General features: G+C 34.8%; 1 protein-coding gene across 45 annotated transcripts in view; it reads left to right on the top strand.

Moving 5' to 3' along the window:
* The window catches only part of LOC109100368 (ankyrin-3-like), a 161914-nt gene that overhangs the window by 69974 nt on the left and 79472 nt on the right, over positions 1–12468 (top strand). The window contains exon 1 of one of the 45 annotated variants that reach the window (XM_042735053.1): positions 6249–6396. The exons of 43 other annotated variants lie outside the window; for them this stretch is intronic. In XM_042735053.1, coding sequence (XP_042590987.1) covers positions 6394–6396 — 3 coding nt within the window. In that variant the 5' untranslated portion in view covers positions 6249–6393. Of the gene's footprint in view, positions 1–6248; positions 6397–6452; positions 6732–12468 lie in introns of those variants that run through there. One more of the 45 variants, XM_042735051.1, reaches the window with a different exon arrangement.

Below are 12468 nucleotides of genomic sequence, written 5' to 3'. Positions count from 1 at the left end.
AATGCATCTATATATGCGTTGGTGCCAGCCACCGTTAAAAACCAAGAAGAAGAAGAAGAACCTAGTGAAATGCTGTAATCATCTGATGTGAAAACTTGTGTGAAATAAACAAGTTCACTGCATTCATTTACTGTGAACGGAGCCGCTCTGAGGCTAGGAAAACACCAGGTCACAAGCTGATCTCCTAAATGAAGTGAGCGCTTCACTTTGAAACACGCAGCAAAACCAGACTTGATGAAGGGATTAAGCCATATTGTGCTTTCGGTTTTAGTTCGTTTGACAGATACTGTGCCAAAGATAATGGCCCAAAACACAACTTTAAACACCTTTTAAGGTAGAATAAGAAGTTTAAATATATTTTAAAAACTATACTTTTTGCCCAGAAGACCATTTCATATCATGTGATCACGATAATATTGACACAGTTTTGCTATCGCGATATCAAGATATTGATAGTATGGTTACGGTCGCCGTGATTTTGCCAAGTAAGACATGTTCCTGGATCAACATCTTTTGATGATCCTGGATCAACATTACTGTCCAAAAATATAGACTTAACCCAATCCCTACTCCTAAACCTAACCTTACCCATAATTTATTCCTAAAATCAGTGGGAAATGATAGCTGATTAACAAGGGTGTAGAAGCACCTAACCCTGATTTTAAGCCTAAAACAGTTATATCTCAATTCTGATTGGTTGATTGGAATGTTGTTCCAGGATCAACAAGGATGTTGATCCAGGAACATGTTGTACTTGGTGAAAATACGCTCACCATATTGTTACATTCCTGTAGAATAGCATTTATTTGAAATAGAAATCTTTTATAACATTATATACACATTTCCTGTCATGTTTTAAAAATTTAATGTATCCTCGCTTTTTATTAAACAAAATGACTGACCCCTAACAACCCATTAGTGCTAGTGTATCTGTCACTAGTTAATTTAGCTCAGTGTTATATCTGTGAAAGAATCTTTATTTATTATATTTTATATATTCTGACTTTGTATACATGAGCAGAATTTTTCTCTCTCTACAAAAAAAGTGTGTTTAAACTGAAAGGATGACTTTTTTCTCCTTTTTTGTTGACAAATATAGTTGAGAATGGACAGGAAATTATTAGTACAAAAATGGAAATTAATACAATCTTAAAAGTCATAATCAGAATTTCAATATTTCATTGGCTAGAAATTATGCTATGTGAGTTCGATCTCTATAAAATGAAATTATGAAATATACACAATTTGAACCTTTAAATGTAGAATAAAAAAATTAAAATAAAACAAAAGTAAACATTTTGTAATAGTCCTCAACACAAATAATAGGAAAGGTCATGAAAATTCATGGATTGTTAGGTGTGGGAAACCTAAACATTTTACTTTTGTACTTTCTAATTTCAAGAACTATTACTTGTAGACTTTTATAAACAATTTCCTGTATATTTATGAACTGTAGTTATCTAGTTAACCAAATATTCTATTTATTATTGTAACTCTGACTCTTGGCAGTGTGGTAAACAGTGGTCTTAGATGTGTGTGTTTGTGCGGTTGTTCGGTTCTCTGGAGATCCGTCAGAGCTTTACTCCAGATGTACACTGTGTGTGCAGACCACATCTCACAGAATCATGGGAGTTTGTGTCGTACATATCTAGAAGTTTGAACAGGAACACAGAGCAGGAGAGGCAGCTGAACTGGTCTACAGATGTGTGTACAAAAATATATCATTTTTATTATGTTATTATGAAGAAACGTTAGTTCTGAGTAAAGAGTAATTTATTTGCAGATGCTACTTGGTTTGTTATTTTGACAAAAAAGATGTGATGTTTTTATCTATTTCTTTATCTGTGAATCCCACCTCAAGTAATGGCACGGTATAACTGTGATACATACAGTGTCTCTTAATAGCAACCCAAGAGATGTGTCAGTATTGATTGACCTGACCTGGAGAGGTCAACACCTTGCCGTCATCATAACTAATGTAATCCTACACAGAAAATATCCTGGAAGGCAGCATAAGGATGCCATAATTCACTATATGTCACTATTGTTGCATGCTGTATTTACAGTATGCACAAAACTGTGAGGCTAACTCAAAAAACCACTAGAAGCCCAACAAAACCAGCCTGAGAGGTTGACTGATTCATTGCCATATTTTATTTTGATTAGATGATCATCGAGTGTTTGTGAGAGTTTACTGTACACACATATCCATATGTATGCAATTTCAATGCTATGGCCTCTTTGTGTAGAAATTTGAAGATGGTCATCTTAAAGCATGACCGTTGAAATGAAATGGTAACACTTTACAATAAGAGTTCATTTGTAACATTAGGATTAATGAAAGCTGGGTAAGTATTGCTTCTTGTTAGAATGTGTTAATTCAACATTTACTATTATTAATACATTTTTACACTTTTAAGTTTCTTCTGTAAACATTAGTTAATAAACTATGAACTAACTTTAATGATCAATAGTTAATATTAATATTTTTATTCATTTCCAAAGTAAGGTTCATTTTTTTTTTTATAGTAAAGCACTATTTTAGTTTTCATATCCATTTTAAAAACTATCGGTTGATTAATCTGTATCGGCCACTGTGGTCCAACCTAGCTATCGGTATCAGTAAAATCCACTATCGGTCGACCTCTTAATACCATATGCATAACATATGCAGTGTAATTGTTCTGCATCATCAGGAATTTCCAGTGATCATCATGGCAGTTACTGGTTAAAGAATTTTAAGAATTTTTGTGAAATTCATTCAGTGAAATTTAAGGTATTTTTAAGTGCCAAGGGTTGATTTTTATTGACCCTCATGTTGTGTTCTTGTCTTTTTGACCCATAGTGCATTTTCTTTATTTCCAAAAATGCTATTTTAGGTTATCAAATTGGACTAAAACTTACCGACTTTGCTCACACATGGGCATAAAAACTTCCCGGTCACACTTTATTTTAAGCTCCAATTCTCGCTATTAACAAACCATTAATTATGACTTTTGTCTCAATAAACTCCTAATTTGCTACTTATTAATAGTTAAGGTAGTTGTTAAATTTAGGTATTAGGTAGGATTAGGGATGTAGAATATGGTCATGCAGAATATGTGCTTTATAAATACTAATAAACAGCCAGCCAATATGTTAATAATAGGCATGCTAATAAGCAACTAGTTAATAGTCAGAATTGGTCCCTATACTAAAGAGTTACCAACTGCCCCCAAAAACTGAATATATTTTTTTTATTTTTAAGGATTTTTTCCCAAACTTGTGGTGTTCTTATCACTTATTTACAGACAGAAATTATCAGCTATATTTGGTGATAATATACCTTGACTAAATATACACAAGCCATTTTTAAATGGTCATTTTTGACCTGGAACACTAAATTAGGTTAAGAATTTTCAGCACAGCACAAGGATTAAAAGATTTTGGAAACCTTTTATTATGCTCTCCTTATTTACTTTCAGTACTATTTACAGTAGAGGACATTTGTGTAACTATTTTATTGTTTTAACCTTGTTACACATTTTTAGTCCAAAAATAGGAAAATTCCAACACACTCTCATGGTAATTTTGTAACTATTTTACTTTTTGGCAAATTGTTTTTTGGTGACATGGCTAATTTCTATAAATTTGTATGATCTCATTTGTACATTTTTTTACAATCTGCTTACTGATGGTTAGGTTTGCTTGTGGACCTCCTTGCTTGTATTTTCATACAAATCAAAACATATTAATTCATATGAAATCACCACCTTGTAAAATAGTTGGAAAATTCATTATAAAAATAGAATTTTTTTTAAACAATATCTAAACAAAGTGTTAAAAATTATTATAAACAATTGTAATAATTGACCGTTTGCACAGACCTGCCCTCCTTAGTTACTGTTGCTTCCCCGACAAACAACGCTGGAAAGTGATGTGAGGTTAGCTACATTTAAACACGTTTTAACAAATCATTTTATTGTTTCACACTCAGTATTTTAACTTTAGTGCTGCAGGCCATGCATACAGTGCCAGACATGGCAGGTTTTCTTGTATGCAAAATAAGTACTTTGAAGGAATTCTTTAGCTTATTACAGTTCCTGTGGCAGCCAACAACAGCACAACTTAACCCTTCGCACATATTTATATTTAGTTATATTGAAAAAGTTTCAATTCAGTCTATTTTTTACCCTGTTTTAAGATGGATTTCTATGGAAACTTGCCATAGATGTTGGGCAAGATGGCTGATAGCAGTGGCGGCACATAATATCCGCATTCTGATTGGTCAGATCACCTGTCAATCAAGCTTTTTGCGAATAGTCAATAATTGTGTAAACATTTATTTTCATCAGACTGAACAAAAAGGACATAGTTCTCCTGTGATGCGTGCATGATTAAAGACAAACTAATTCAACCAGTGAACGTGTAAAATTGCTTTAAGAAAGTTTGTTTTCTAAAATAAAAATTAAATATTCTGTTTAAGAATCAACTAATTCCTTTACTGGAGCTAGTGCTAAAAACATACAGCATGCACAAATGAATTTAGCTATCAGTGGGCAATTCATTCTTCGTTAATTTCCCCCAAGATCGAGTTTGAATTCCTGCTCAGTTTTATTTGTGTCCCAAGGGTCACTGTGAACAAACTTCTTGAGTGTTGGTGTTTTAAGTGGTGGGACTAAAGGGGACAGAGTGTACTTACTGAGGCGGACAACTGATTGTCCAGATTGATAAAGCCTTCTTTCTAAACATTGACCACTAATTGTCTAAATGGAAGGAGTGGAAAAGGAAAAGTCTTGACAGGAAGTGCTCCTTCAAAGAGACAGAGAGTAAGAGATGAATCTTAGCAGAGGTATATGCACACATAACTGCACACTCATGATTCCAGAGTTCAGAAATGATTGGTTATACAGAAATATAGATATGCTGGTGTGGCGGATCAAGTCTTCTCATACTGTGTGTTTGTGTGAAGGCAAATTTCATTTCAGGGCTCACGTCCCCTCTGCAGTGAGGGTTGGGTTGCTATGGCAACACTGCACTACTGAGGAGACGTATAGATTCTCAACTTGCATCCCACTGTATTTAAACACGTGTTTTTTGAGGTCAGTGTTCAGTAAACACAAACATGGGCATCTGTCTATGACCATGAGTGGACCATTGATTTGATGATTTGATACTGGTCTCTGTTTTGTGGGCTATTGACCAATCAGGACAAGTCTCTCTTTATCACTCATTTTGCTTTTCTGCTTGTTTAAATGTCATTGGTTCATTTTTTGTGAAAATACTTTCTCTTTTCAAGCTTACATGTAGAGACAAATATAATAGCACCAAGTGGCAACACTGTTTTTTTTGTGATGATTATTTATTTTTTAGGGTTTACATTTATGTTGTTTTTTAATAGCAACATGTGAAATATTTGTAACATTATAAATATCTTTACTCTCACTTTGAATCAATTTATTGTCTCCTTGCTGAATACCTACATTTATTTATTTATTTATTTATTTATTCTAATTACTGATCCCAGACTTTTCACTCTCAGAAGAAAATGGTACAGAACTGTCGAGGTAATATGTGCACTTTAGGTATTAGTGTGTATTTTTAAAGTACTAATATATTCCTTTAACCTTTACAGTTAGTGGTCAGTTGTTGGTCACATTACCAGTGCACAAATTACACACTTCAAATGTTGGCATCCATTTAAGTTACATTGATTTCAAAGATGTTTCTTTTTTTGACAGTATTATGTAATATCTAGTCTCAAACTGCGATTAGATGAGGCTAATTCAAATTTCCACAGTGAATTACTGTAGGTGGCCTTGATTTAATTCATGGGATGAGTGACTGGAAGGGCACAAGGGTAGGAAAGTGTGTGTGTGTGTGTGTGTGTGTGTGTGTGTGTGTGTGTGTGTGTGTGTGGAGAGGGGGGTTGGCTGGTGCTGGTGGTGTAATGTTGCTGATGCGGGCAGAGACTGCTGCAACCTCCCAGAGCACTGCGAGCAAGAGAGAGAGATAAAAGACAGGGGCAAACTAGTCCAGTCTAGTCCAGAGGCACCGAGGTGCTGATTGGCAGAGCCAGGATCAGGGCAACACTGCAAGCGCTTATAATACCTGGGGAAATGCCCCCAAATCCCCCTTAAGCTGGGATGCTGTACTCCAGCATGGCTGACTGGCTCCTAACAGTAGTGGCGGGTTGAGTTGTGCTGAATCTGGCCGCCTGTGCCAGGGTATTTGTGCAGTGGAGGGGACGGGAGGGGGGTGCGTAAAAAGAGCTGATAAGCAGAATGACAATAAGACTCGCACAGGACTGATTCCAGTCGGGGAGGCCTGCCACACGGAGGGGCCCGCTGCTATTTCGGTCCACCAGATCATGATTACACTCAGCCAGGAGAGAGACCACTAGTGCCTACAAATATGGTAAGTGCCGTCCCATCTGAGAAAGTATGCGGAGCCGGTTGGAGCAGAGGGTGACAGCTGGGAATGGCTAATAGTGCTAACGTCCCGCATCCGTACTGATGATAAAGTGGATTTGTGCGGCACGTAGGGTACAGTAATGCTTCTGAACTGCGTCCGGGAGAATCTCAACCTCCTTTTTACATAACCGAAGTGTCTAAAAGTTAACAAGGACATGTGTTTTCAGCTTTAATGCACCTCCGGAGTGGCTGATTCCAAACTCTAGCTCATTGATTACCAGGATTGTTCAGGACTGCGGGGCAAACGTTGCAATGGAGGACGGGATAGATGTAGAATCAGTAAGTTCCACTTTGAAACACTAAAAGGCTGGTGGGTTTGATCTTGTTTTGGGTTGGTGAGTGAGATGGGAGGTTTGGCTGAGTGCGGATGGTGTGGTGTTTACTTGGGCATGGTTGATGTGTAGTGGTGCATTGCTCGAAAGGGCTCCAGTTTCATCTGACAGTGCAGCAGGAAGGCAGTGGGATACGTTTCAATTTGCAAGCTTTTAATTTAGATTGATATAAATCTGAACTTGTGAGCTCTACTGCTGGGGTCATTCAGTGCAGAGGCTGCACATGAATTTTGCATGTGGTCCAGTTTGTTGGAGTGTGGATCGGATTGTGCATCAGGTTCTGTTCAACTGTCATGGCATGTAGTAGACTGACTAACCTGGTTCTCTTTGGTAGTGGTTGACCGATACGGGCGTTTAAATGATGGTTGCAGACTAATATTTACATAAAACATTGCTTTTTGGATCAAAACCAAAATATATGATCACATGTTGTTATATTATATAAATTCCAAGAATTTATATAATTTATATTCCAAGAAACAACAGGTTGTCTAACCTAGTGCAAACTTTGATGCAGATTTCTCAGGACATGTTTCTGTAAAATATTATACTTTCACAAAACTGTGCTTCAGTATTTCTTAATATTAAAAAACAGCTGCTACAACAACAACAACAACAACAACAACAACAAAAAGTTTTAATCAGTCATGTGGTACAACCAACCTGCAGACACAAACATAAAGTAGGAAAAGACGTCATAAAGAGACTGTGTCATGGTCAATAAGTCTTAAAATATCAAATAATTTGATCTTTTTATGACAAGACAAGGCTAGTTGAGGTTGTAAAATGTCATGTGGTGTAACTCCCCAGAATGCAATGATAATTATGAATTAATTATGCATGGAAAAAAAGCTTTTTACCTTATAAAGTGAGCACATTTGAGCACACTGAAAATAATGTGTACACTCACATAAAATATGTTATTACTTTTTACTTGATGGTTACACCACATGACATCTTACGAGTCATTACATAAACTTTGCTTTTAACCATATGAATTCAACGGGAATACAAACATTTTTATTTGATTTTTAAACTTAAACTTTTTCTTTATCGCGGCATCTTTTGTATGTCATTCACCCTGATGCCAGTAATCTCAAAATAACCAGACATTAGTTTGTCACTACTCTCTGGCACGCATGTGTTTTCACAGTTGTCAATTGTTTATCTGTTTTGTTGTTCTGCAGTTGTCAGTGTGAACTAACTTTATAGGCAGCTCCCCCACGGTTTGGCCTGTATGAGGATTTCCTCAAGGCATTTACAGTAAGGATTTGCCCAAGATCGTGTAACATGGAATCACATTTTATAGTAATGCATCTGCGTATAATAATGTTCTCAACAGCTGCTTACTGCCTCAAACATTGTCTGAGAGGAATACTGGCTTTAGTATACAGTCGCCTATACTACTTGCTCACCCAGTCACTGGTTCAACTGGCAAAAGGCACAATATTGTGGCTTTTGTAAACATTGTGGCATGTTTATTAATACAGTATACCAGATTCATCAGTACACTATATTTCAGTATCAGTGGATTTGAAAGAGACACAGCCATTAGAAAACACTGATATATTTTTGAGGGAAAAACTGACCTTCAGCCTTCAGCCTTGTGCTGGCAAAGCTGAATTTTCAGCAGCCATTAGTCTTTAGTTTCACATGATTTTTCAGAACCCATTCTAATATCCAGTATCATATAAATAAGAATAAATCCCTTTTTAAAGAAAAGATGGTCTGATTCTGTTTGGGCAGTGGGATGTGAAAACCTACACCTTTATTTTCATTCTCCATGCTTGATGAGATTTGAATGTGCTAACGCTTTAACATCAGAAAGCGTGACACAGGACGCCGTTTCATTCTGCAGTCCTCCTCTATCTGCACTCCACACTGAAGAGCGTCAGGAATGAGGACAGAGACATCACACACTCAACTCTCTTCATGCATGCGCTGCTATCCGAGCATGTTGCGATAGTGTGTGTGTGTGTGTGTGTGTGTGCAGTGTCAATTGACAGATTTTCTCTATGGCCTCCCTGCAGACAACTCCCATTATAAAGACAAACAACAATGTGTGTGTGTAAAACAATCAGTGCATGTGCTCAGTTTGTTGCTGCAAATCGAACATTCTTGACTGGATAACTGCATAATCTCCAGTAATTTTGTTACATGTTTTGCTTGTCATATGGATTAAGTGGGCAGCTGCATAAAGATCATGGCTTGTACTTGTCTTATATACTGATTTACATCAATCTAGACTAATCATGTTTCAAAGAACAAGATGTTCTCAAAGAGCTGCAACATTAACGTTTATATAATCTCAGTACATTAAGCATGAATTTATCTAGCATAAGTTCTTAAGGTTTCATCGTTGAACATGTGTGGACTTGCATTAATAATTATAGACTTTTACATTTTCTGAAGACAGTGTGAGTTCTTGCTAGTGCATGCTGCAGGGGATTCTGGTTACACAGAGGTCCAAATCAAAAGATCACTCAATTTTTTTTTCTATAAATCTGTTATTATATGATAAATGTGTTTAACATTTTTGAATTACATAATTTTAATAACTTAAATTTAATACAGAACTTAATTTTGATATGTTTAAGGCATAAATTATAATATGATTGTGGTGATTTGATATAAAATAATATTTTGTTATATTATTAATAATTATTAACAATTTAAGCATTAATAGTATATTTTATTTATAATATATAAATATTATATTTTATATATATATATATGTATATATGTGCGTGTATATATATATATATGTATATATAATATTTATGTTTTATTATTATTTATTATCAATTTAATTAATAATTACTTATATAATTATTAATTATTAACGATTAAATTATTAAACATTTATAATTAATAATAATTGTATTATTAATCTTTCATTTTTGTAAGATCAATATTATATGGTACATTATCACAACATATACTTTTATTACAGATTTCGTAATATATTTTCACAGTTTTAAATGTCCTTAAAGTGGACATGAAATGAAAACTCATCCTATCTGTTTTCTAAAATTATTATATTATTTATAATTATCAATAATGTAATCATTGACAAATTAATATATTATTCATAATAATATTATATTTAATTACAGTAGGATCAGTGTCAGACATTGCCACAACATACTTTTTTTTTTTTTTTGCAGATTTAGTAATAAGCAGTTTTAAATTCCTTTAAAGTTGACATGAAATGCAAATTCACCTCATCTGTTTTCTTATCTATTGCATGTTATTGATATTATTGTGAATGATTAGCAATTTTGCATATACGTATGTTTCATTTGAGCTTTTTATTTACCTTTTAATTCATAATCAAAATTGGTCTTCTCTCAAAAGTAATAGTGCTGCTTGACCAGCCAGTTAAAATACCAAACAACAACAACAAGATCAAAAAAGTAATAATTGTGCAGGAGCATCATAACACTGTCAAATTAGCATTAGAGATCTGTGTATGAGCCCTTCTAACTGGCTGTAACTGGCCTCGTTGTGGGAGTGTGTTAGCATGTGTGTTCCTGTAATGCTTGTGCTTGGCTTCTGCTAGTGCTGGCTGATGATCAGCCCTGATAAAGCCCATATCCACTCATTGGGCTGTGGGACGGGACATTGCCTCACTCTGATGATCTGAGCTGTCTGTCAACCACAGCGGCATCACAGAGCTTGCTTCATTGTGTTTCAGCCTCTCAAGTTCATTTCACCTTTTGGTCCTTTGTCTTTTTTAGTGATGCATTGATTGAGTTCCATGTTCTTTCTAAGAAAAATCTTGTTTTCTAAATCTATACATGAGCCTGTGATAGCCAGGGTATTGAACTAATCATTTTGTATTGAGTTTTACTTATACTCCACCGAATGCTGCATGCCACCCACAGCTAAATCAATGAGCAATGGCCGAGCTGGTGTCGGATAAAACAGTTGTCTCCAGGAGCTAGGGCTGGGCAATATAACTTAGATTTTTTATGACTTTTGACAATAATTTTATAGCATTTATTACCTTCGAACCTGAATATAAGAGCATGAACAAAATCAATGAACATCAGTATTTATTTGTTTAAATTGCAGTATTTCATTATTAACTAAATAACTAAAACTAAAATTGAAAGTCAATTTATAAAAATAGACATATTGACTTAAAATTACAAAAAAACAACAAAATTGCTAAATCTTTAGCTAAAAATTAAAATAAAAATAATGAGAAAAAAAAGGATCTTATTGTGATGTGTTACCAACATTTTAATTCACAAAAATGGCACGTGCCATAAACATTTCTGAGTGCTGATACAAGTGAAGCAATGAGTCAGTCATGAAGTGAGTAATTAAAATGGACAGATATGACAACTGTAATTTCAGTTCATTTTAATGGCTAAAACAAACAAACAAAAAAACATTAAAGTTATTGCAATGTTTATGATGCCACCTACTTTTATATGGCCTGCGATTTGTTCTAACAAATATATTAATTATTCAATTTATATTAAAGATAAAAGAAAAAGACTTCATGCAGGTTTTATGAGGCCTTTCCAGAACACACTGTGTGCTTCCTAGTAATAAAGAGAGAGAGAGAGAGAGAGAGAGAGAGAGAGAGAGAGAGAGAGAGAGGGAGGCAGACAGAGAGAGATGTTCAAAGGAAACTCCCACACACTGCAGAGGTTGAGCCCACATTACACAGACAGAGGATGACATTTCTACATGCTAGAGTATCTAGACAGAAGCCAGGGACTGATATTGCTTGAAGAAGTAAAAGAATGAAAGTGTATGAAATGATTACTGATTAACCCATATGAAATATTTACAACCTTATTTATAGTTTGTTTGGGTGCATTTCAAAGATTTACACAATCATTTATAGAAAGGTGAAGTGTGTAGTTTCTACACCGAAATTGTAAAACATAATGACTGTTTCAATCAGATTTCTTGAACGCTTCCTAACAGATAGCCACGCCCCAAACTTCACACCATTGGTTAAGCCAGTGCTGCTGTGTTGCTATGATTCAAACAAACAAGCAACAGTTTGATAGTCTTTTTAAATGATGATTCCATCAAAAAAAAAACAAAAAAAAACACCTCTATAGCTTGTGCAGTTGAATACCTCTTCATATGTTATTCTGTTTTGATTTATATGCTGCTGAATGTTTGGTGATCACTTTACCTTACTTGTGAGTTAATAATTTCTATCCACTTCCTCTGGTTTATGCAGATCTTCTTTTTTACTTGTTTTTGGGTTTGGAAGTGCTATACTATTTCAGAAAATTTGTAACATTGCCCCCTACCATATAACATTTAAAACATGGATTGCCAGAATAACTGGTCAGTGACGGAGAAGCGTTGAGTAATAATGGATGGAAAGTACTGTATCATCAGTGGCAGGGAAAGAGTTAATGAGGAACAACATTTGTGACCATTAAAACAGTGTTTTTTGTAGTATAAAAATATTATGAAATATTATGAATACTGCAAATTCAGACATACTACAAGCATACCATTTATCTCAAGTGTCTTATATGTTTTATAATGTGGTCCTTTTTTGATTATATTTTACAAAAACTGTATGGAAACGGTTTGAAGTATTTAAGTAGGAAGAGTATAAAAAAATCAAGATTTTTTGAAAAGTGATACCCAGTTTTAGTTACGTAAATCAAAGATGTTAAAGTGTGTCATGACTGGTGTGG

This window comes from Cyprinus carpio, chromosome B12 (assembly GCF_018340385.1).
Source record: "Cyprinus carpio isolate SPL01 chromosome B12, ASM1834038v1, whole genome shotgun sequence".
Lineage (NCBI taxonomy): Eukaryota > Metazoa > Chordata > Actinopteri > Cypriniformes > Cyprinidae > Cyprinus > Cyprinus carpio.
Note: the sequence above shows the minus strand (reverse complement) of the source record. Positions and strands in the feature narration are given on the sequence as shown.